This window comes from Neopelma chrysocephalum, unplaced genomic scaffold (genome assembly GCF_003984885.1).
Source record: "Neopelma chrysocephalum unplaced genomic scaffold, ASM398488v2 Primary Assembly neopelma1_26, whole genome shotgun sequence".
Lineage (NCBI taxonomy): Eukaryota > Metazoa > Chordata > Aves > Passeriformes > Pipridae > Neopelma > Neopelma chrysocephalum.
In genome coordinates, this window is record NW_020897695.1 from 9,408,133 (window position 1) to 9,431,922 (window position 23,790).

A 23,790-nucleotide genomic window follows, 5' to 3' on the forward strand; every position below is an offset into this window, starting at 1 on the left:
GACGGCGGAGGCGGGAGCGGGGGGCGGTCGCGTCTCGGAGCTCTTCGGCGCGGCAGCTGGCGGGGCGCGGGCGGCGTTGCCATGGCCGTGTCCGCCGGCCCCCTCAAGGTCTGCATCGTGGGCTCGGGAAACTGGTGAGTGCGGCAGCCCCTGGGAGGGCGGACACCTGGGCGGCCGCCTCGGCACGACCTCCTCTGCGGCTGTGCCCGCCCGGGCCTTGCTGTCCCTTCCCGCCCGCAGCCGGAGGGTTTGACGGCGTGGCCGTGCGCCCCTCAGGGGTGGCGGCGCTGAGGGCTCCCGCTGCCGGGAGTGGAACGGGGATGTCGCCGGTATGTGGCGGGCTCTGGGGCCGTGAGGGTGGGCTCGTCCTGCCCCCGAGCTCCCTCGGAGTTTGGAGTGGAGGTGATACCCTGATATGCTTGGAGGAAGAAGCGGCAGAATCGAGCTTGTAAAACACCCGTCTGTTCTGCGAAGAAGTTGTTTTAGGACATTTTTAACCTGGTATTTGTTGTGTGCTTTGTCCGATGTCAGGTGTCGTAGACATTAAAGATGCTGAACATTATGTTTTATTTTTTTTTCTAACTACGCGCTGCCTGTAGGGCTTTGCCAACAATCCCACTTGTCTACAAAAGTGTGATTCGGGATTTCCTATGTTCCTGTTTTCCACGCCAGTTCAAAGGAGAATTGTGAGACGCTAGGTTATTTGAAATGGCTTCTTTTTCTTTTTTTTTTTCCCCAAATCGATTATGCTAAGGCACACTGAGAGCTTGAGACAAGGTTTTATTGCTGCCTCTATTGCTAGTTTATAATTAGGCTTAAACTTGCTGCTGTGTCTAAGAAGGCAGTAGATTTACTTCAAATCGTTCTCCAAAAGGAGTATCTTGTTAATAGCCCTTTGTTTGGCTTCTTTACCTGTTTCTTTGGCTTTACTTATCTCTTTGGCTTCTTTACCTATTTCTCTACCATTCCTGATCACAGTTTTTACACCGGGTCCTTATTTACAGTGAACAAGTTAAGTACAATGTGTTATATAAATATAACTTCACAGTTTGTCACTTCAATTCCTAATGCTAAGCACACATTATTTCTGATAACATTGGTTTTTGAGACCTTAAATCTAAACTCAGAGGAGTTCAGTGTAGAGCAAGGTGCTGCGTTTTATTGAACCAAACTTGCCAGTCTTTTTTTGGGGTGATCTTAGAGTTGTTGCTCACCCCCTGCCCACTCCGTGCAGTTGGCTTTTGCTGCTGTTAAAAATATCAGCAGCTGCCAAGTTATGCTTTTCTTTGCGGAGGGAATGGCTGACATTTCAATGCAGCATGTCGTGCTTTCCTTGCACTAGCTTGTAAGATGACCATGGAGGTACTGAGCATTGCAGTATATGTCAGAAGGAAATATGCAGTGAGACCTAGTCTTTTAGGAGTATTGCTGCTGTTGTTCCATATTTGAAACCTGGGGGAAAAAGTTTTACAGGAAGTTTGACTGCATTTATATTTGATTCACTGTGAAACACACAGAAGCAAAAGGATTTGCAGATATTGCCTACTAGCAATAACCACATGCACATATATTTTGTTTTCACCTCATTGGATCAGCTTAATAGTAAGAAAAGCGCCTGCCTAATAGGATGAGTCAGTGGCAAAATGCCCATATCTCCTACACTGAGAGAAAGAGAGAATGCTATTACCAGGCATCAGCTTTTTCCTTTCTTTTGAGGATAAATGTATTCAAATAACTTGTAGCTTATTTCATATTTGATGGTGAGGGGTTTTGCATCAGGAAAGCAGAAACCAAAGTAACCAAAATTGGAAACAGTAATTCTTGGAAAAATGGGTGGTTTCTTCCTCAAAGTCCATGGGGTGACAGGCACAAAACCCTGACTGCAGAGCACTGTGATTCAGTAATGTATGCAACCACTGAACTAAATCGGACTTAATTTTGATTGTGTACCTGTGTGTTTGCAAGTGTCTTTTTGAACTGGGTCCTAAAGTGGAAGCATTTAATGCTTAAAAGCAGGTGACTAGAGAGAAATGGAAGTATTTATAAACATTTGATCGTTGATATTTGGGGATTACATATTTTTGAAGCCTGAATTACAGGAGTGTGTGACTGGTGGTGCCTAAACTGTAAGCATGTAATTAGTTGATCCAAGTGTGGTTTGGCATCCCTAGTAGTTTGGAGACTGTGGATTTTGGGGTTCTCTGTGAGATGATTGTGTTGGACAAGTGCCAGTAACTGTGTGGACGTCTTTGCCTTCTCGCAGCCCTTTGACCTATATCTGAGATGAAAAAAAAACCCCTAAAGGAGCTTGGCAGTAACCATTTAGAAGGCTTGAGCCAGTCACCTTGGATGATAAACTACTTCCAGTCAGACTTGTTCGGTCAGTTTGCTAGAGAAAGGTCACCTTAACAATGAAGTCGACTTGGCAGGGGTCACTCGACACCTGATGGGAGATCATGGGACAGGACAGATGGCTCACGAGGTGTGGAAGAGGAGCATGTTTGCTGGCCTTGCCCTTTTAGGGTTTCTCAGCTGGTGGATAAGTGATTATGTTAGGATCTTTTTGATAGGGGACAAAGCAGACTCTCTTCGGTGTCTATTGAGTACACCTTAGGAATGTGCCTTGGAGCCTTCGGATTCAAGGACAGTGCCCACTGCAAGAGCTGCTTGAGTCATGTACTGTAGCCTGCTCTTCTGATAATACTTCCAGGGCAGATTAATGAGGTGTGCACAGTCAGAATTTATCCTTCTCTGTTTTGTTAGAACTAGTTGTTAATTAACCTGATTACCCAACTTGAACAGAAACTGTAGATTTTAGGAAGAGGTGGGAAGTTGCCAGACAGAGAGATTCCTATAGCTAGGAACTTTCTGTAGAAAAATTGGAGGAAAAATATAACTAAGGTGATTTTTCAGGGACAGTGGTAGAGCTAGAGTTAATAATATAATTTGCACTTGCATATTGTGACCTCCACTGCTGCTGCTGTTAGGGCAACTTCAGGAGTTTGTGGGTTTTGTGCTTTACTTTTAAAGCGATAAGCGGAAAGCAGACCAACTGTGAAATGGTCCTAAAAGAGTGGTTGCTGTATAATGGGAAATGGGGAACCAGAGAAGCCAGTCAGGAATTTAGAATTCTTCTTCTTGAATTTAGAAACTAAGACTAGGCAAATCTTCACCTTTTAATACTGCATTCAAAGGCTGAAAAAAGGCATTTAAGTGTTAAATAGTAGTGGAATTAATGTCTCACTCAAGTAGTACACACTGCCAGACTTTATGCTGGCAGACTGAAAATCCCAGTTGGAGAGTTGCTGAATCGGTTATTTGTGTCTTGCTCTGTCACCAGCAAGCACAGAAAATGTGTAGAGAAGTTCAAAAGTGAAGGCAGTGGATTTGCCAGGATCCAGACTTTATATATAAATCTGTAGTAGTAAATGTGCTTTTGTTCAAGGAACTCAAAGCGCTGTCCGAGGAACACATACCTGTGTGGTGTTTACTGTGATTCATGCTGTTTGTGTGGATTTGAAATTTGGGGTTTTTGCTGGTGAGCTGTGTGGCATTGCAGCGGAAACTACACTGTGTGTGTGCAGATACAGAATATGAGCCTGATAAGAGATGGCTAACAACTGTGCCTTCTATATCACTTCCTGAACCCAGGGGAGTTTTCAGTGCGTGAAGTGCCATTAGAGAAGTTAAATTCCATTCTTTTAAGACATACAGTTTTATGGTTTAACTGAAAAAGGTCTACTTAGGATACTATAATTTTTCCCTGCCACTGCCTGTGATGTGACCTTAGCCCTGTGATAGCACACATCTTTAATGCAGTGCGGTGAGTTGTGCCGTATTAAAAGCTCTTGAAGCAGAATGATTCTTTTTAAATTTTTCTTGTGTCTGCTTAGTAGGTTATCAGTACTTATGAGGCTGCCTCCTTATCCTGGAAAAGGAAGTTAGGTTAACAGGTTTCATAAAGTTGCATCTTTCTCTTCCATATAGCGTTTGTGCTAGGAATGAAAGGGAAGGTTGTATTTGTTTCTCCTCTTGTAATTCTGGTTAATTTCATTATTGCTTAAAGATTTGAGAAGTAAAATTGATCACCATTCTACAGGTTCCGCTGTGTGCTGTTTTTGGGGAGAATATGAGGCTAACAGTCATGGAATTGTCTGCCTGCAAATTCAGAGGATGCTGTTGCAATAGTTAAATTCTGTGAGGTTGGCTGCATAACCATAAAGCTTATAACTTCTGCAATATATAAATGCTTGTTGGCTTTCAGTGCCTATCAATATTGTACAACAATTGGTGGGTCAGTCATCTTAGCAAAGAAGCTTCCCATCTCTTAAGGTGAAAATGATCAATTTTAAAAAATTTAGTATGTCCCTTTTACCTCTGCTTTGAGGATATAATCAGTTTGATTTTGGGGAAATTCAGTAACCTAAACTCCCACTGGATAGCCAATAAGCAGAAAAAGTAAATAAGGATGTTTTCAGTAAATGCTTTAGTCCAACCTACTGTAGATACATTTGAGAGGAAGCAGCCAATGTGAATGACTGGTCTATTTTTCCATTTGTTTTACTATATCTGCATGGTAAGTGGTCAAACAATCTGTGCATTTCTGATTATTTTAAAGACAATCTCTGTTTTTCTAGAGCAAAATCATAATTTTTTAAAGACTATTTTTGTTTTCTTTCCTGCAGGGGTTCTGCAGTTGCCAAAATAGTAGGCAATAATGTAAAAAAATTGCAGAAGTTTGCTTCCACAGTGAAGATGTGGGTCTTCGAGGAGAATATTAATGGCAGAAAACTGTCAGATATCATAAATAAAGATCATGAAAATGTAAAGTATCTCCCTGGACACAAGCTGCCAGATAATGTGGTAAGGCTCAGAAGCTAAATTATAGTTATGGAGCAAAGGGAATATTGCTTGTGCTGTGAATGGAGGTAAAAAATTGTTTTGTTAACACCTTTAGGGTTTATAATATTTCAGACTATATGCTATTTTACTGATGACTTCAGAGATTTGACTCAATAAAATTGTGTAACTATGCAGTTAAGTAAATCCACTGCACTCTCTCTCTTTTTTTTTGGTCTCACTATTGTTTTTATGTTACTTCAGCTTCTGTATAAAGAAGCAAATGTGAAAACAAGGGCAAAAGTAACAGCTTTGACCATACCCATTAAAAAAAAATTTGACCTCAACTTTGGAAGGGAGCTGGCTGGTCAGTGAGAACTGATGTCAGGTATCCTGAAACTCTTTAAAAGTATCGATGAGAATCAGTGTTTCTCAAGCAAACTTCAAGGTGTTTGCAGTTTATTTGGTTCTCGGTAGTGTTTCAACCATGTGCAGTCAGATCAGCATGTTAGATGTAACGTTGCCAGGGCAGAACAGTGGGACTCCACATGTATTCTCTGTTGTTGTAATGTGATGGTGGGTGAGCAGGTGGTGACTCCTGCCCCAAAAACATTATAGGAAGAGGCTGCAGCAGATGAGAATTCAGTAGAGCTTTTGGAAAGGAAAAAACGTGACTTGCTGTGCATTGTAGTTTTCTCTTTAACGATAATGCTGAAGTCCCATTTCCCCAGCCTTCAGCACCTGTGGTGTTTCTGCTGTCCACTACCTGCCTATTCAGATTTGTTCTCTTTATAAATAGGTGGAGCTTATTGCTGTGTTTTAAACCTGTTATTTTAATATGGTCATCAAGTGTTAGGTAAAGTGAAGTTGCCAAGTGGCTTCAAAATTGGTCACCTTCTTAAGCGGTAAACAAAATCCAAGGGTACACAGAAAGGGAATATAAACTAGTAGGTGTAAGAGGCCTGAAGAAGAAATTTGAGTGTATAAGGAACTAAGGAAAGAAACTACTTTTCTGCATGCGGTAATTTATCAAAAAATGAGATTATTTTGTCAAACAGAAGGCAGCTTCTTATTTTATATTTTATTACTAAAAGTACTTGTTTGAATGTTACAAAACATTTTGAATTTTTGTGGCATTAACCATGCTGGCGTCTGTGAAGATGCTCTTTCTATGATATAAAATAGCTTATTTGAAAACTTAAATTCTTTTGCTTGTCTGGGAAGTTTGTTGCTGCTTAATTTCAGTGATGAAATGCAGTAGTTTGTAGCATTCTGTATAAGACCAAACTGCTTTTACTTTATCAGATACCACTTGTGTCTAGTGTTAATTTTAAGAAGTTATGTGGCCTTTCTCTCCCCTAACTACACAGGTTGCTATCCCAAACCTTAATGAGGCTGTAGAGGATGCAGACTTGCTGGTTTTCGTCATTCCTCATCAGTTCATTCGTAAAGTCTGCGATGAAATCACAGGACGAGTGCCCAAGAAAGCGCTCGGCATAACTCTTATAAAGGTATGATAAATACTATGTGTTAGTAACTAAGAATGTGTCAGGGAATCTTCTAAAATAAGATGGCTTGATATTTTGATATGAAAAGTCTCTGTGCATTATTCACTTGATTGTTCCATTAAACCTTTCTAGGTGTAGGATTAGAATTTGTCTTGGTCATTAGTTGATTGTTACAGAGGTTTTATTTTAGGTTAATGCTTGCAGGAAGAGGAAAATGAGGCTGGTAACAAGACTTTTAGAAAGAAAGAGGGGAGTCAATATGTTTTGCACCACTAAGCTTTCCAGTCTTCTATTTGTTGTTTCCAAAAGCATCATTAGATGAAGAACAGAGCACAAGCATAATGCTTTGATTGTTAATGCACATCCCACATGCTGAGTTGATGATTTTAAGAACTGCTGAGAGAATTTCATGTGACTGAGAGGATAGTGCTCTTGTTTATGTCAAATATGATGTTGCAACAAGAGTGTCGGTTCAGCATTACCTGAAAAGACAGTTTAAGCACAGGAAATAGGAGGGGGCAGAGGTGCAGGAAGTGTTTTCACTGGAGTATTTGTAATTTTGCTGGCAGGAAAATTTTAAAATGTGGATTAGCTTATTTTTGTGGTTGTTTTTGGGGTAATGGGCTTTTTTCCCCTATGTGTTTAGCTGCAAATAATAAGCCATTCCCACAAGGTTTGGAAGATTCTGGTTTATTGTTGCTTTGTTGAGAATAGGCCATTTTCTCAGCACACATTCCCTTGTTTACTGTCATTTCTGGAAAATGATACATTTATGGATCTGTGCTCAAAAAGAACAAAAAACCCCTATCACTGCTTACTGCAAGCTTGTCTCTTTAGTTTGTCTAACTAAGCCCATCAAATCTGTATTGTTTTGTCAGTGTTGACCTGATATATTGCTGAGATGTATGAAAAAGTAATGCTTCCTGAGTGGTCTTGCTGCATTTTGTAGAAAAACTCTTCATATCGTAGAAGAGTAAAATAAGGCACTGTTAAAATATTTGAATGCATAGCTCAAGATAAATATTCTCCTTTAATTTGCTAAATGCGATTTTTGTTCTCTTGTCTTTAGTGATAGGAGTAACTAATGAATTGGTGGAGTAAATGAGGATTTATGTCAGCATATCTGAAGTCAGGGTCCCGGGCCTATATTCCCTTGGAATTACTGTTCTAGTTATCAGTGCCCTAATGGAATGTTGATTAATGGCTATGTTTAAAAAAATGAACCTGTGGGGAAATACTTATCTTTAAATTAAAAAAAATCCAAACCCCAAGCAAACAAAAAGAGCCCAACAAAACAAAAAGCCAGTGCTTGGTGTAGTGGAAGTGAAATAGTGGCACCGGCCATGCAAAGCTGAGTTGGTTACTAGGCAGCTTCCCACTGTCACATTGCAACACTGCATCTGTAGTCAGCCTTTCCAAAGAAGGGCTGCCCCTTAATATTTTGTGGGAGAATGCAAAGTACATGTCAGTTTTTATGAAAAGTCGTAACTGTGCATCATTAAAAGTATCATTTAAAAAGAAATGGTAGAGATTTAACACAACAATGAAACTAAGCAATAGAGGCAGGAATGCATTCTTTCCTCTACTTTTGCATCTTCTTTATGCAGGCTGTTTTCATCAATGTCATATTTTTATGTCTTGTGCTCAATGCTAATGCTGTTAAAGTGGCTTGTGTTAACTTTGGCAGTTAAAAGTGCAGTTCCGCTCTGAAAAATACCATTAGTGGGACATCTTGTTTCTGTGCTTTCTGAATTGTTTGACAACTTAGTGGCGTGTCATCTTTTAGTCTTTTTTCTGTTTTGTTTTTTTTTTCTTTTTTGGACAGACTAATCTTCAAGCAGAGCCTAACATCTGATAATAAAACTAGTCTTTGGGAGATAATGACATTTCTCTGCTGGGTAATACACGTTTCCACTGAAACATTTGCATCTGTGTTGCTTTACATAAGTTCTGTGTCTATGAAAACGTAACAAATCACTGTGTGGGTGTGGGGGGAGGAACCTTATACAACTTGCAGCAAGTGGTACAGCAGTGAGCACAGGAAGCAGGTTAGGTGAAAGTCATTCAAAATACTCTTCAGGCAACCTCAACATCAGTCTCATTTTCATTTACCTATTATAGGCCCTAGGGATTGCTCTGACAGGTGTGTTAGGATGGAAATGATACGGTCACAGAATTGGACTTGCATTGCCTGGGGACCATTGTTGCCCAGTGAAAATTCCCATGTTAAAGCCTTGTTTCTTTGGGAGAAGAAGAGATGTTTGGTTTTTGTTCTGTCATCTAACATTCAGGATTGGATTTAACTCTACAAGACACAGGTATAGCTCTCCTTGACTTTGTCAGAAGGTGCATCTGTTTCACAGTGGAGCAGAATTTGGCACCTAAGCCTTTCTGATCTCCTTTTATTGCATGAATAATTGTGATGTAGGTATTCACATTTTTGGAGTTGTTCCCAATATGTGTGCTTAGGGAGAGGGGCCTTACAGTTATTTTGTGGGGACATCTTTGACACTGTGAGGGGAAAAATACAATATATATATGTGTACTTACTTTCAGATTGTTTCTGTATGGCTCATTAAAGATGAGAAAGCAGATTTGTGCATTAAGTGATACAGATTGAAAAATAATGCAGAAATGCAAGCTTTATCTTAATTGGCAGGTTTTATACAGGCATTTCTGCGTGTCTCTTGGTTGCACTGTGTTATTTAAGGAACAGCACCTCTGATCTCTGGAAATGCAAATTACTGCCTGTCTGAAATGTCACCACTGGCAGCATACAAGTGTATCTGTGTATATGTATATCTGGAATTAGTAGAGGATCACACTTTTTGCCTCTAAGTCATAATTAAAAATTACCAATCCCCAAAAGTATCAAATCCCCAACATTAAAAAATAGTATTGCACAAAAGGTGGTATACTGTGGGAAAGAATGACCATTTTAATAGCTTGTCTGCCATGCTCCTGTTCAAAAACTCAAAAGTATTCTGCATTGAGCAGGCTGGGAGGGAAGGTTTTATGAGAAGAAAATGGTCTCATTTAGAGTTCTTGGTTCAGACAATTCAGGATACCAGACTCTTCTCCATTGCAGCATTAATCTGTGGGGTGATCTTTTCTAAGATCTTATTGCTACCATTTTTTTCACACTTTGTGAAGAGTGCATTACAAATATAGATTAAAAATGTCCTTAGAAGTTAAATTATTCTCGGTTGTTCAGCTCACTACCCATCTGTGAATGGCTGTTCCATTTGTAGTAGTACTCAAAATTATTAACCAGGGTTTATGCTAGTAGGGAATGAGCATGAGGGAATCTGCCTCTGATACTTCAGTTCAGATGCCTCTTCACAAAACAAGTTTTTCAGATGCCATTTTATGAGTTTTGGTGCAATTTCAAGTCCAAATGCAAGCCTGATTCATAGTGGATGGATTGGTTATGCTTCACAGATTTTATTAAGAATACACTGATAATAAGTAGCTGAGATTCTGAACGAACAAAGTTGAATATTCAGCACTTCTTAGAATCAAGTCCTTGAGCATGGAATAAAAGCTGTTATCATCATCTAGAGCTTACTCCTTATTCTTAAGGTGCTACCTCCCCTGATTCTAAGAGGTCACAATAGCAGAAGTTTACCTGGTAGTGCATCTGTCAGCTTTAGTCTCTCTCTGAATAGGCCTTGTCTCACTTCTCACCTGTTGACAAGACTAATTGTGTGCTTACTTCTCTGCTCTGCCTAATGAATGACTTTTTAGTAATTCCTTTTAATGTTGGCTGCAGGGAATAGATGAAGGCTCTGAGGGACTCAGACTGATCTCTGACATTATTCGAGAGAAGATGGGAATAGACGTCAGTGTGCTGATGGGAGCTAACCTTGCCAATGAGGTGGCAGCAGAGAAATTCTGTGAAACCACAATAGGTATTGTTGCAAGTTGTAAGAATGTTTAACACATGCTCCTGTCCTCACAGTTGCACACCAAATAGCTCAAATTTCACTGTTTTCCATGTTTGCTGGCTATTATCAGAAGCTGTTGATTGAATTTTGTAAAATGTTTAAGCTTACAAAAGTTCTAGGACAATACTGGGAATAGAGGGGAGAGAAGAGCACAATTTTACCCATTCTCGCTAGGGTTGTGACCATAACATGTGAAATACAAGCATGCTTTTTATCACCCCCCACAGAGCAAACTGCTTGATTTTATTACTGTGTTTAAGATTTTCTTGGTCTGCACAGCTTTATATGGATAAACGATTATATATTCTGTACTCCAGCTCAGATGTTATGGTCACAGATGGTACCTTTATGCATGTTTGTGTTGGTTTGATTTTTTTGGGTTTTTTTTAAGGTGTCAATGTCTTGTTTTAATTTCTCAAAACACTTTTTTTTCCCAAAAGCTAGAAATTGTTTTAGTTCCATGTTGATGTCTGCACACCTTTGCAGCATGAAGATGTGCCTAGTCTTGAATTTTACTGTTTCCAGATAGGCATATATGTGTGTGTATGCATACAGGTACTCACACATAATAGCACAGTTCATGTTATTTTTGTTTTCAGTGTTAATTTTTACAGTTTTGTGCGTTGTTAACTTTGTAACATCTCATTCACAGCTTTTGCATTGAACTTAATTTTGAATGGTTGAATTACCTCTTAGTGTTTAGAAACAGTTGTCAGTGGCAGCATGCTCAATTAATAAAACATCCTTGACATGCATTTATGAGTAGGTGTTTTTCTGGAATGCAGGCTTTAAAATAATTGATAGAATTGCTCCTGCTATATTCTTAATTCACCTTTGTTTTTTTATTAACTGTTTCTTTTAAAGGGAATGATAAAATAATGGAGAGTGTATAGAGAATTCATGGAATTGTTATTTAGAATCTGTTGCTGAGCAGACAGTGAATTATGAAGAAGTCCGGAGTAACTCAGTGCAGAACTTTTAAGTGCAATGTAGACATGTCCTTGGTCCCTTAGAACAGGAATCTGTTTGAGATGGAGCTAGAACAACCTTATCTCTGCTTTTAAGTGTTTTGGCTTGCGCAGGAAAGCTAAATAACATATAAATAAATTATTCATTTTTTCAGCTTTCCTTTGTTTCTCTCAATAGGCAGCAAAATCTTGGAAAATGGCCTTCTCTTCAAAGAACTCCTGCAGACTCCAAACTTCCGAATAACTGTAGTAGATGATGCAGAGACAGTTGAGCTTTGTGGTGCTCTGAAGGTAAGATTACCTGGCTGCAGATGGTACACAGATGAAATAGTGATTCTTGTAGAAAAAAAGAGGGTATTTCCATTTATAGAATTAAACTTATTGTGCTTTATATAATACATAAAACTGTGGCATAACATTTCCAGAAGAACCAGATGGGAAATTAGGGAGCAGCATGTTCTGAGAGCTGCCTTTTAGATCCGTCTCACCATCTCCCAAGTTCTCTTTCTACATCTTTCCCTTAGCGGTCATGAACAAGTATTGAAACCATCTGACTGGTTGATGTATTTCTAAATCTGTTTTAGTTCCCTTTTTCTTTTTGCAACAGTGTGTTCACAAAAAGAAAGGGAAAAAGGAGTTGGCATTAACATTTTTTGTCTGTTGACAAAACTGTTGCTCTCCTTATTGGCTTGAACAATGGGAGCATTCTTACCTTTTATATTTTGTGGACATACACTGCATAAAGTCTGTGTGGATAACCACATACAGAAATGACCTGAATAAGAAAAACATTATTTCGGACAGTTAACTCATCCAAAATTTTATTGCTAACAAAACTGATGCAGTCAGGAAGCAAAGGCTAACTTAAACATATTCTAATTGCTATTTCTTCAGGTTAATTTACAGGCCGTTTGTGAAGGAAAGGCATTAGTTTCTTTGCACTGTGGCCAACAGTACCATAGTTGACATCATCTGATACCTATTGTGAATAATTTTTTTATGGGTGCAATGGTTTAGTAGATAATTTGGGTTACTTTTTAATTTTTAATGTTTTGGATAATTATTTGTCTTGCTTTGTTTTTACTGCTGAAATTTTGTGTAAACTGCATCATTCATTTGCAAAGCTATCACACTAAGCAATGATGTCTTTAAGATAAGGAGGACTCCTGCTCAGCAGGAAATAGATTGATAGCTATAATAGCATATTTTTTGGCATACTAGTTTTCTGGATAATTCCGTCTTGACAGCTGTCATGCTGGAAGTCCTGAGAAGGAGGAGGTTGGGGTCTGTGCGTTGTTGGAGTTGGGTGTTTTGGTACAACATGCTTTGAAGTTACTGTATGTATAACAATTTCTCAATTTGGCTCCACAGCCATTGCTTTTAAATGCTCTGGTGATGTGAGAGGTTAGCAGAAAAGAAATCCCTATGTAAAACCCCCTGAAATTAGTCAAAAAGTTTTACAGATTTATCATCCTTTCCAGCCTGCTCAGCAGGATGTTTTCTGACTAGCCTAAATTCTTGTTTGATAGAGGAATTCTGTCTCAGGAAATTTTTATTCCAAACAAATCTTTTGAAAGGGTGCTAGAGATAAGCCCATCAAACTAAGCAGGTAGTCAGCAGACACTCAAAACTCCATTGTAAAGGTCCAAGTCAGGCAAAATGCAAACCTCAGATGTGAATAGCATTTTTCTTAGATGTTGTATATACTTATTCTTAGGAGAATTGTTTGCTAAGGGTAACGACAAGAATGTTTCTTTTTTAATATTAATCTGAGTCCATGTAATAAGAATGTGAAAAGTAAGCATCTTTTCATATGGTTATTTTTAGGGAAAAATCTCATGTAGCTTCAGTCAGTTACGTTCAGACTGTTACATTCTTAAATATGGAAAGTTACTTCATGAAAAAATAGTAAAAATTAACATTATTTAACTTGCTGAAGGAGGAAATTCCTATTTCACAAGATGACAGTGTCATGTGTTAAGACACAGGTATAAAAAGAGAGGTTTTACTCTCTTTCTATAGCAGTGCCAATTCAGAATGTCAGTAATGTCACTGCAAACTACAGCTAGGAGGACAGAGGTTAGCAGGCAAACATGTCATTCCAGACTGCCTTTTTGGATGTGGAAATAGTAACAGCAACTCATGTATTGGTATTTAAAGCATGAGAAATAGTACCCTGTGAAAAACAGTACATTCTCCCAGCTTCTCCATTTTTCTGTAAATACCAGCTTAGGAAAAAAAGACTTTTCTGGTATTATTGGCATAATGGATTAGAATGTTAAAAGCCTATACTTTACCTCGCTTTTTATTTTTGCAAGCCTTTCTAAACAAGGAAGATTTTCAATGTGGGTAGTTGCCTAAAGGTTGGGAAAAAATGCAGAAGGGTAACAAAGAATGCTCTGAGCACAGCTTTACCTTACAATGATAATTTTAGGTTTGAAATTTGTTTTTGAAGCCTATTTGAATTCAGACTGTAGTAATAGGTATTGCTGCTTGGTGGTCATGAGAGGACATGCGCCTGATTGCTATTTATATGCATATTTATGGAATATCCACTTCATTTACTGTATTTAGATTTGTGACAATGGACTGATAGAGATACAGTGAAGTATGGAAATCAGTGCTGTGAAACTGCAGTCTTGTGTCAGCTTGGAGGCTGGCTGAATAGACAGTGGCAGTGACTTTACAAAATCTGATGATACTGAGGAGGAACAGTATCTACAGTATCTTGTTGGCTGTTGAAACAAAAAGTGCTTGACATGCTCTTCTCTATGAGGACTTTTTTTCTTATGAAGACTGATGCGTGTTTCCCGTTTGTTTGGTGACCTTTTCTGAGTGTTGAGGTCAGGAATTAACGAACTTCAAATATTGGATGGTTGTTTCAAGGTGTCCAGTTGGCTTTACAGGTGCCTGACTCAAGACCACCCACAAGTTCATCTGCCTTTGCCAGAGGATGAATGGACCTGCCTAGGAAGTGCTTAAAGTTTATGACACCACTGTAAGGGTGGTGTGTGCAGCTGTTCATACATATGGATGTGCTTCTGGTTGCTGAGGGATGTGATACTGCAGAGTAGCACATACCCAAGTCTGTCACCTCTGAGGTGTCCTTACAGTCCTTACTGCCTTACCAGTGTAGGGTCTTACAGGCAGCACAGATGTGAGGCCAGACTGAGCTGGTGTGCAGTCATAGCAGCGTACTCGAGAGGCAATGTAAACACTGGTACCTGCACTCCTGGGGGTAAACTGTACCCAAATCACTTACCGAGTGCAGCAGTGCCAGGGGTGAGTGTGAGAGAAGAAGTGAGAACCTAACCTCTGGATGTGGCAAAACGGCCATGCTCCAGCTGCCCTAAGTTCAGGGATCCAGAGAGTTAAAAGCTCTCAAGTGGCAGCAGCCAAAGACCAAGACAGATGTGACAGTTCCTGTAGAAAGGAGAAGGAGCAGCAGCTGTCATTGTCTTTCAGGTTCCTTCAGGCCTGACTCTAAATCTTATGGCTCCAGCGGAGCCTTAAGTAAAGAAGTAAGAAGTACAGTGATGATTTATTGTTTACCACGTTATGTAACCCAGCATTGTTACTTGCAAAGGTGGTCTTGCAAAGTGTGTTTAGGGCAGTCACTGTTGGATAGTCAGTCTAGGTACCGTAGAATTCGATTGTGATAATTTTTTCCTTTTTCCTGAGCTTAAGTAGAAATGAAATTCAAGTTTGCCAGGAGCAAGCAAACAGTTTATGCTTAACCTCTCTGACAGTCCTGCTGATATTGTCTTTGATTTTTTGAGACTTCATTTGACCTCTCTCAACCATCATGTGAAGCAAGGAGCTTCTCCAAGTTACTGTGTTAGCAGAGGGAAAGCAGGCTGTGCTGAGCTGTGATGCTACTTCAAGGAAGGCTGGACGTCCCAGGTGAAATAACGTTTCTGCTTAGTTCTCTTATTGATCCATTTAATTATGGAAATGTAACAGTTGCCTCAGAAATGGCTGCTGAAGCTGTCTTCCTGAGCTCTCCATAAACGTTCTATGAACTGTCAGTTTGATAGTTCTGAGCACTGACTAAGAGAAGAATCTGTCAGAGTCTGCAGACTTGTTGTCTTTGTTTTCTTGGTCATCTGTTGACCTTGCATTTGTGACCTCTGGCATATTTGCAGCAGGTCACATGCAAGTAAAAGACACTTCTCATTTGTTCTGACACATACTGTGAGCACTGCCTGGCATCAGCATTTCTTTTCCAGTTACTTTCCCAGTGATAAAGTAACTGAATCCATTCCTTGCTCGTGTTCTGGAATAACTAGGACTAGGGCTAGCTCCAGCTTCTGGACCAGACCATCTAAAGACTCGCCTTGTAGGGCAAAGTTTTTAGTACCTTAAAACCATATGCAATATAAAAACACCCTGTGCCTCTTGCTTACAGGATGCATGCTTTAATGTAAAAACCTGTTAATGCCAAGATTGGGGAAATGTGTTTGCTGAAGCGTGTAGTGGGTTTGAGAGCTCTGAATCCCTCAGGCCAAAAGGGATTGTGTTGCTGTAATTTTGGGGTTATATTGTGGCAGTATTTTTGAACCTTTGAAACAACAGGTTTGTCTGTAGGCCCTTGTTTATTGTACTCTCAGACTCCCATGTGTGTAGGCAAATACTGTCAGTTTTCAAGGTCACGGAAACGTTGACTCTTGCCACTTGCACAAATATACACCCCTTGCATTTACAGGAATTCTTGTAACTTCACAAGGTGGTTTAATCCCAGCTGGCAACTATGTATGTACCATACAGCTGTTTTCTCACTAACCCCCTCCTAACTCTTTGGGATGGGGAGGAGAGTCGAGGGGAAAAAACCTAAAATTCAAGGGTTGAGATAAGAACAGTTTAATAACTGAAATAAAGTAAAATATAATAACAATAACAACAATAGTAATAGTAATTGTAAGGAAAAGGAGAGAGAGAAAACCCAAGAAAAACAAGCAATGTACATGACAATTGCTCACCACCCACTGTCCCTGAGCAGTGATTGATGGCTCCTGGCTGACTCCCCCCAGTTGATATACTGGGTTGATATACTGGTTCTATGGTATGGAATATCCCAGTTCAGATCAGCTCTCCTATGTTCCCCCTCAGCTTCCTGGGCACCTCCTCACTGGCAAATCATGAGACACTGAAAAGTCCTTGACTTAGAGCAAGCACTGCTCAGCAACAGCCAAAACCATCTGCATGTTATCAATGTTATTCTCATACTGGATTCAAAACACAACACTGTACCAACTACTAAGAAGAAAATGAACTCTGTTCCTACTGAAACCAGGACACCTCAGGTGTAGGCTTTGGCAGTGACAGTGTTCTGGATCAACCATATGAGATACAGAAAGATGTTTTTGCCAGATCTTTACATGGTTCTGCCCCCTGCAGGGTGCTTCTCAGAGGATCACTGTAGTGCTAGTGCCATAGGCTCTTGTGTGTCAATTTGTCATTTGCTTATGCATCTTCCTGAAACAAACTCAGCTTACTGCCTACACCCAGAGATTTCAAGTACCAAACAGCCTGTTTTGGTCTTGTTTTGGTCTGAAGGATGACTGAGTCTTAAGTTTTGTGAGATTTTTGTTGTTATTGTTTTGTTTGGAAAAGGAGAGGCTCAACTTTGAGTAAGGTGTAACTTTCAGTGTGGTATAATTAGTTCTCTCCAGTATATTAGACACAGGATGGTTGTCAGAGAGTCTTCAAGGATTTAAATGAAACCAGATGGTAGAGCTTGTAAATTCATAGCTGTGGCCTGAGGGTTGTGTAGACCAGGATATAAGTCTCCTAGTCATGGATGTGTGTTCTAGAGCATAATCAGTTGTCTCGTTTCCTCATTATTTGCAAACTGCATTAAGCACATACAATGGGGACATTGTACAAACAAGAAGCTTAGTGTTTTAGAGTTGAACTCATAGCTTCCTTTGTTCCCTACACCATTTTCTCTGAAGTAACTAGTCTTGGTATGACTTGGTTAAAAGAGTATTTCTGTTGCTCCAAAGACAAATGTTGCAAAAGGTAGAAGTAGACAACAAAATACCATAGGCCAAACTGTATTGTATATTATGATCAGGTAGGCTGATTTAAAGTGGAGAGGAAAGTCAAGGAGACAAAGTTGGAGGGAATGGGAAACTTTAGTACTGGAGTGTTCAAGAAGTATATGGAAAAAGCTCAGAGGTTGCTCAGATATGTTTTTGGTTTTTAGCTGAGTACTAAATACATGCAGACATCACATATGTAAAATGCATTTAAATGGGTTATCCAGTCTGAAAACTTCTTAAATATCTGTTTGACTTCCTGTCGCTTTGCCACCAAATGAACAAATATTGGAGGTTGCTCTGCAAGAGGTGTCTGATGAAAACATACCTTCACTGAATCACCACAGCCAAGATTTAAGCCAAGGTGATCTAAAGTACCAGTTTTAAAAGCTGACTGTCTTTGGCTGCTTTGGGTTTGATGTTGAGAGATCTGTCTGCAACTTTTAGGGTCACCTTTAGGCCTCAGCTAGCTGCTCAAAAAGCAGTGACTCATGCTCTGACCTCATTTGATTCAGAGTCACCTAGCCATGACTGGCCACACAGCTCTGCAGCTGTCTGGCATTTGTGGTTCTTACAGTCCAAAAAACAAAACGAAACCAGCTGTTAATCAGTTGGTTGCTTTTATTAGCAACTTCTGACTGTTGCTCTTTCTTCATCAACAGTTAAAGTTGGTTTGGTTGGTTGGTTGATTTTATTTTTTCCCTGCATCAGGTGCTGCATTAGGTGCCATAATGTTCATTCTCCTGTGCTTTCTCTTGAGGTCACTGCTGCTGTTGCATGCAAAAAGATATTACTACATCCATTACTTTCTTGTAATATGCCAGAACACCATCTTTTTTGGGGGTTTTGGTACAGTTTGTTGTGGGGTTTGGGGTTTTTTTTGGTAGGTGCAATGGAACCATGGCTAGTCTCTGCTCTGACTCCCAGGCTAGAAAATAGTTTTTACAGTCACTTCACTCAAATGTATCTCATCTAATTCTAATGTTCTTAAACCAAAGAAGAGGTCATATCGCTGATTGTTCATGAAGAAACAGCACATTCTTTGTAGAATGCTGTCAGCAGGTCTAAGGAAAAAAACAAACACTTTTTTTGCTAAAAAAGTTTATCCTGTGTCCTGAGCCTTCTGAGAATCCTTGATTAACTATTACTGTTATAGGAACTCTGCAAACTTGAAAGGGCTGGATACTATTGGCTTGACTGAATTTGGTCCTTTAGGATGTCATAGAAGTCAGTGTTTCGTAGATGTAGTACTACTTAATCATAAAGGAAATCTGGATAAAAGAACTATGGGATGTCAGTCTAACTTTACCCCTACCTCAGGGCAGGAATAGCTCAATCTAGCTAAAACCTTGTTTGGGTGTAGCATAACCTGTTCTTAGATATAGTCAATAATAATAGCTCCACAGCCTTGGGGGCAGCTTGTGCCAGAGCTTTAACTATGCTTTTATCCTTGGAAATACTTAGTAATGAAAGGCTTGCCATATTTTTTTCTTTTTTTTTTTTAAAGGTTATCACATAGAGATCAAAATCTCCAAACCAAAATAACCCAAAACAACCTAGTCTTTCACTAGTAAAGTGTTTGCAGTTCTTAAAGACATCTGCACTCTGTCTTTTGGTGTCTTCTAGGATTCCATAAATGATAAATGACTCATTTCCCATTTCTCCTCTCATCAGAATATAGTAGCAGTAGGAGCTGGGTTCTGTGATGGTCTTTGCTGCGGTGACAATACCAAAGCTGCCGTTATTCGCCTTGGCCTAATGGAGATGATCGCCTTTGCCAGAATATTTTGCAAAGGACAGGTGTCTACTGCCACTTTCCTGGAGAGCTGTGGCGTTGCTGATCTCATCACAACGTGTTATGGTGGCCGGAATCGACGTGTAGCAGAAGCAGTCGTTAAAACTGGAAAGGTACCTTATTCACTGGGTGAAATCTGTGGTTGCATTCCTGCTTTGTTGGAGCAATAGTAGAGGTATCTGAGTCATGCTAGCTCTACTGAGTGAGTACCCTTCTCTTTTCTCTTGTTTTTTTGAGTGTAGAATGAGTGTAAAGGTGTTAAAAAGGGCAGAGGTGATTTAAAAAAAAATCTCATCACTTAAAATGTTGGGAAATGCAGATTTAAGAAGGAGAATATTATATATGCTCCATTAAGGTCACTTTTGAGAAAGAAAAAACCCTCAGTAACTTTTTTTTTTTTCATCTAAGATGATGATGTCAAGCTTCTGAAAATTTCATCTTAGCTCTCCTTTTCTTTCTTTTCTTTTCCCCTCTGTTGATTAGTCTATTGAAGAATTAGAGAAAGAAATGTTGAATGGTCAGAAACTGCAAGGACCACTGACTTCTGCAGAAGTGCATCGCATCCTGAAGCAGAAAGGACTGCTGGAGAAGTAAGAACAGATAAAACAACTTCCACATACCCCTCAAAATATCTACTGGTGTAGATAGAGCTATTAGTGGGACATTAAATTTGTGAATGTCCTTCTGTTTGCAGAATGTATTATTGCCTTCTGCTACTACAGAAAAGCACAGCAAGTGTGTTCTAACATGTGAAGAGAATAAAATGCATGAAAACAGAAGTGGAGATTCCTGAAGAGACTTATGAAAAGGCTCTAGAGCTCATTTCATAGTAGGAAATTCATTACCTACCTCCAAGTAGAGGAGCTTTGTTATAAAGGATCTGTATAGGTGATCATCTGAATAGAGTGCCTGCTTCTACCACATGGATTTTAGCTTAGACACCACAGTTCTCTTTCGTAATGTGACTTCCAGTTTGCTGTAGGTTAACACCTGCCATCTGCTTCTGTAGGTCAGGGCTTTTTTGTGGTATGAAATCAAGCAGATTGTCCTGGCTTTGTTCATTTGTGTTTGAGTCAGAACATGTATGGTTCTTAGAGCCACACACACAGTTGTCTCCTTGTGAGATTAAGGGATGCATTTATCTGTTCCTGTTTGTAGAAGAGGCAAAATCAGGAAATAAATAACTACCAGTTAGAAGACCAAGCCTTGTTACTTCTTTTTCCAAAGCAGTTTTTAAAGTCTAGTTTTAATGGATCAGCTATATTAAATGATTAAATTTTTAATATTATCTTTGGATGTAAGGCACCTAAGTCTATTTCCTCAGTGTACAGTATTAAGGCTAACTGTAGAAAAAATGTAACTAAAATGTTGGCTTCATTCTTTGCTGTTTATGATTTCCTAAATGAGACGGGATGCTGTGTTTGTGGGGTTTTTAGGTTGGTTGTTTTATATCCTGTTCTACCTTACAACAAATAGAGTGCATTATAGAAGAGCTCAAGTTGTGTTTTTAGTGAAAGACATGAAAGCAGAGTGTTGCTAATTTCTTTCTGGGATACCAACATATATGTGTCAGTTCTTCATAAAAGATCTCATTCAATAAGGCTTTTGAAAGCAACTTTCAATGTGTTTTTCAAAAACTACTGCTTTAAAACACAAAAGACAGTGAAGCAGCCACGGTTTCAAAGTGAAGAGGTAACAGTGTAGTAAGGATAAAATTTCGTACTCTCTTCCTACAGAAGGAGTCCCAAAGCTGCGCAGACATATACCAAAGTCAAAGTTCAGCAAAAGAGCTTTGGTATCAGGGTTGATGCCTAGTGATATTAGCAGTGCAATTACTTTTTTCATTTCAACAGTTGTAGACCTCACCCTCTTGATGTGCTCAGGCATAAGATGCACTTGGAATTTGCTGGCCCTGAGCCTGCAGTCAGCCTTGGTACTGGTTTCCCTGTGTGAAGTGGGGCAGACCTGTGCCCAACAACGTGCTCTGTGATAAGCAGCAGGACTTCAGTTGTGGTTTCTAGTAGTGGTGCTTCTTCACTGAGAAGTGACTGCCAGTACTGTATCTCAAGCTGTGGGAAGCTTGCTTTTGCTTCAGAAGGTTCACATATTTTGTGGCCACCTCTCACATAGACATAATAAATTTTATTGGTACCTACATTTAATGGTAACAGCAAATGCAAACCCTCTCCAGCCCAATATAACATAGGAAGTCAATGACAAGTGAGATTTGTTAAGAAGCGCACAAGTCTTAGTGTAAATTTTTTTCCTGCAGATTTCCTAGTAAGGGTTTTGCAACCTAAGTAGTGTAGCCTTGGATTTGAGAGACCAGCTATGTGGCTATATGATAGGGTTTTTTCCACCGATTAAATAAAACCGAAAATCAAGTCAGTTGGATTGACCTGAAGTAGTTTTTGCTATTGCTGCTATTTTTGTCTGTTCTCCACAAAAATAAATCAGAGGAAATGGACACGGATTTTGCAGTAGAACATAAAATGTTTCAGGTGAAAATTAAATTCTGAGTTAAGCACTTGTAAAAAAGCCACAAGCATGTCCATTCCCCCACCTTTTTCCCCAGTAATGGGGAAATGTTGCGTTAAGCCAAGTACAAATCCTGTATGTGCCCCTGAGAATGCAGTAGTCACCATGGTGTGATGGTACTCCTGGATGGTTCATGGCTTCTCTTGTAACCTCTGGCTCACTTTGAGGAGTCTAGTTCAGAGCAATGTGCTGACATCAGAGTTGCTGCAGTAACACGTGACAGCAGAGTGTATGGGCAAGCAGATGTGGTGCTCAGTACTGGCTGGGGGTACTGCTCAACACTGAAATGTGCATTACATAAAGCTTTAGAGTGACTGATGGGACAGCTTTCCTAAGGAGAAAGTCCTAGTCCAGATGTATTCTGAATCACTCAGAAATTAACTACTTCACTATCTCCAGTGCTCCTTATAAAAGGCCACACTGAAATGGTGTATGTATTTGAACAGGTAATTAATCCCTAAATTCATCAGGCTTTGTATGCAAATGGCACTTGTCTGGCTGTCACTGTCCAGGAAGTACAGAAAGCAAATACAAATTTCTGTAAAGTTTCTTTGCTGTAAGAAGCCTTCATATTATCAGAGAAGCCTGAATGATTTGGGGATTGTTGGAAATGTGACCAATTAAAAAAAAAAAAGAAAAAAGTAGATGGGAATTTAGTGTTTCAAAATCCAGGTTTCATTTTGTGTTCTTATTAAAAACTTGACCTTCAATGTCTTCTTGGGTCTCTTTTTGTCATATTCTGTATTATCAAATTGTTGCTCAGAAGTAATGCATAACCAATGTGCCAGTCATCCTTTTTTAACCATAGATGAATACAGCTGTAAGAACGGCCAAGAAAGATATGAATGTTTTTAATTAATGGTTTTGCCATACATAATGAATGTCGCAGGCTCCATTACAGCCAGCTGGGCTTCTGAGAGTGACTCATGTAGGTTCTGTATTTATCTAGTGCTTTTCAACCCAGTGTTATCACTTGACAAATAGAAAAAAAAATTGGTTTTTTCCATCTCTCCTTTTCCCCCTCCCTCTTCTCACCCCATTTTATTTCCTTCATTTAAGAAAATGTTACAGAATAAACTTACGCTGCCTTTGCTTTTCCCACTCTGTTTCCTCAGGTTTCCGCTATTCACGGCTGTGTATCAAATCTGCTATAAAGGGAGGCCTGTCAGAGAGATTATAACCTGCCTTCAAAGTCATCCAGAGCACGTAAAAAATCAATCAGGCTGTTGAAATAATGCAGCTTTCTGCCTTTCGAATTTATGTCTGGGTTCAAGTGGATGTATTTATCATTAAGCTTCGTTCAAAGCCGCTCACTAGGCAACAATAACAACATGAATGTCTCCGAAGAGCTATTGTTTTGTGTTATACAGCCTAGTTTGACACAGCATACAGTGTTGGCTTGGTGATTGTCATTTTACTGGCTAAAATGCAACTGGTTTAAGATACGCAGTACAAAAGTTGCACTACATACCTGGTTTATATACACAAGTGTACTTTGAGTGTGTTCCTACACCATAAAATACAAGGTTTTGTTGTCTCTTATTAAGGTCTAATCCAAAGTCCACTGGACACTGTGGGAAGAATCCCACTGGTTTTGATCAGAGGCTGAATCAAGCCTGTAACCTTGAAATATTGGAAATGTTTCTATTAGAACTTGGTTTTATTTGTATATGCAGTTAAATTTTAACATTTTGCATGCTTATGATTATATTAATTTAAGCAATGCTAGTGCAAAAGAAGTGATAGCAGTTATTCAGGGGGCTATAGGGATATTTTAATGAAATCAAATGAAGAATATTTTAGTTTTTGAAAGTTGTTAAAACCGTCAGGTTGTTTTGAAACCAATTTCTAAGTGAATTTAAAGGTTTTAATTACACTGTTTTAAAGGGAATGTTCTAGAGGGGGATCATTACCTCCCCTTCTGTTTTTTAATCCTTGCATTTTTATATTTCTCAATTTTTCCCTTACTGTTCCTGGGTGTTAGGCTCTTCTAGAATCCCATTCTCCAAAGCAAGACAGAGATGTTGACCTGGGGGTTCTGAACCCTGGAACCTATGGTTCATTTTAGTGTTGTACCTGTGGTTGTTCTTCACTGGTATTTTTGGGAGGGTGGGGAAGGATACTCTTGGGTATCCACTGCTCAGAATTGTTCTG

General features: G+C 39.4%; 1 protein-coding gene across 3 annotated transcripts; it reads left to right on the plus strand.

The window, feature by feature from the left end:
• GPD1L (glycerol-3-phosphate dehydrogenase 1 like) lies at positions 1-23,170 on the plus strand. 3 transcript variants are annotated; one of them, XM_027675455.1, is made up of 8 exons: positions 1-134; positions 4,686-4,863; positions 6,210-6,350; positions 10,120-10,258; positions 11,441-11,553; positions 18,978-19,211; positions 19,582-19,688; positions 22,752-23,170. In XM_027675455.1, the coding sequence occupies exons 1-8, from the start codon at positions 82-84 to the stop codon at positions 22,864-22,866; spliced, it is 1,080 nt and encodes a 359-aa protein (XP_027531256.1). In that variant the 5' UTR covers positions 1-81; the 3' UTR covers positions 22,867-23,170. The 3 variants fall into 3 exon arrangements, with proteins under 3 accessions (XP_027531256.1, XP_027531254.1, XP_027531255.1); XM_027675453.1 differs by lacking the exon at positions 1-134 and adding an exon at positions 294-531; XM_027675454.1 differs by lacking the exon at positions 1-134 and adding an exon at positions 295-501.
• The last annotated feature ends 620 nt before the right edge of the window (positions 23,171-23,790 follow it).

What these genes read in the sequence shown, in the direction of transcription:
- GPD1L (XM_027675453.1), top strand. Translation starts at nt 416, where the DNA reads ATGCTTGGAGGAAGAAGCGGCAGAATCGAGCTTGTAAAACACCCGTCT. An exon ending in ACAAGCTGCCAGATAATGTG is followed by an intron (nt 4,864 to 6,209) that starts GTAAGGCTCAGA and finishes CTAACTACACAG; the next exon opens with GTTGCTATCCCAAACCTTAA. An exon ending in CAGAAAGGACTGCTGGAGAA is followed by an intron (nt 19,689 to 22,751) that starts GTAAGAACAGAT and finishes CTGTTTCCTCAG; the next exon opens with GTTTCCGCTATTCACGGCTG.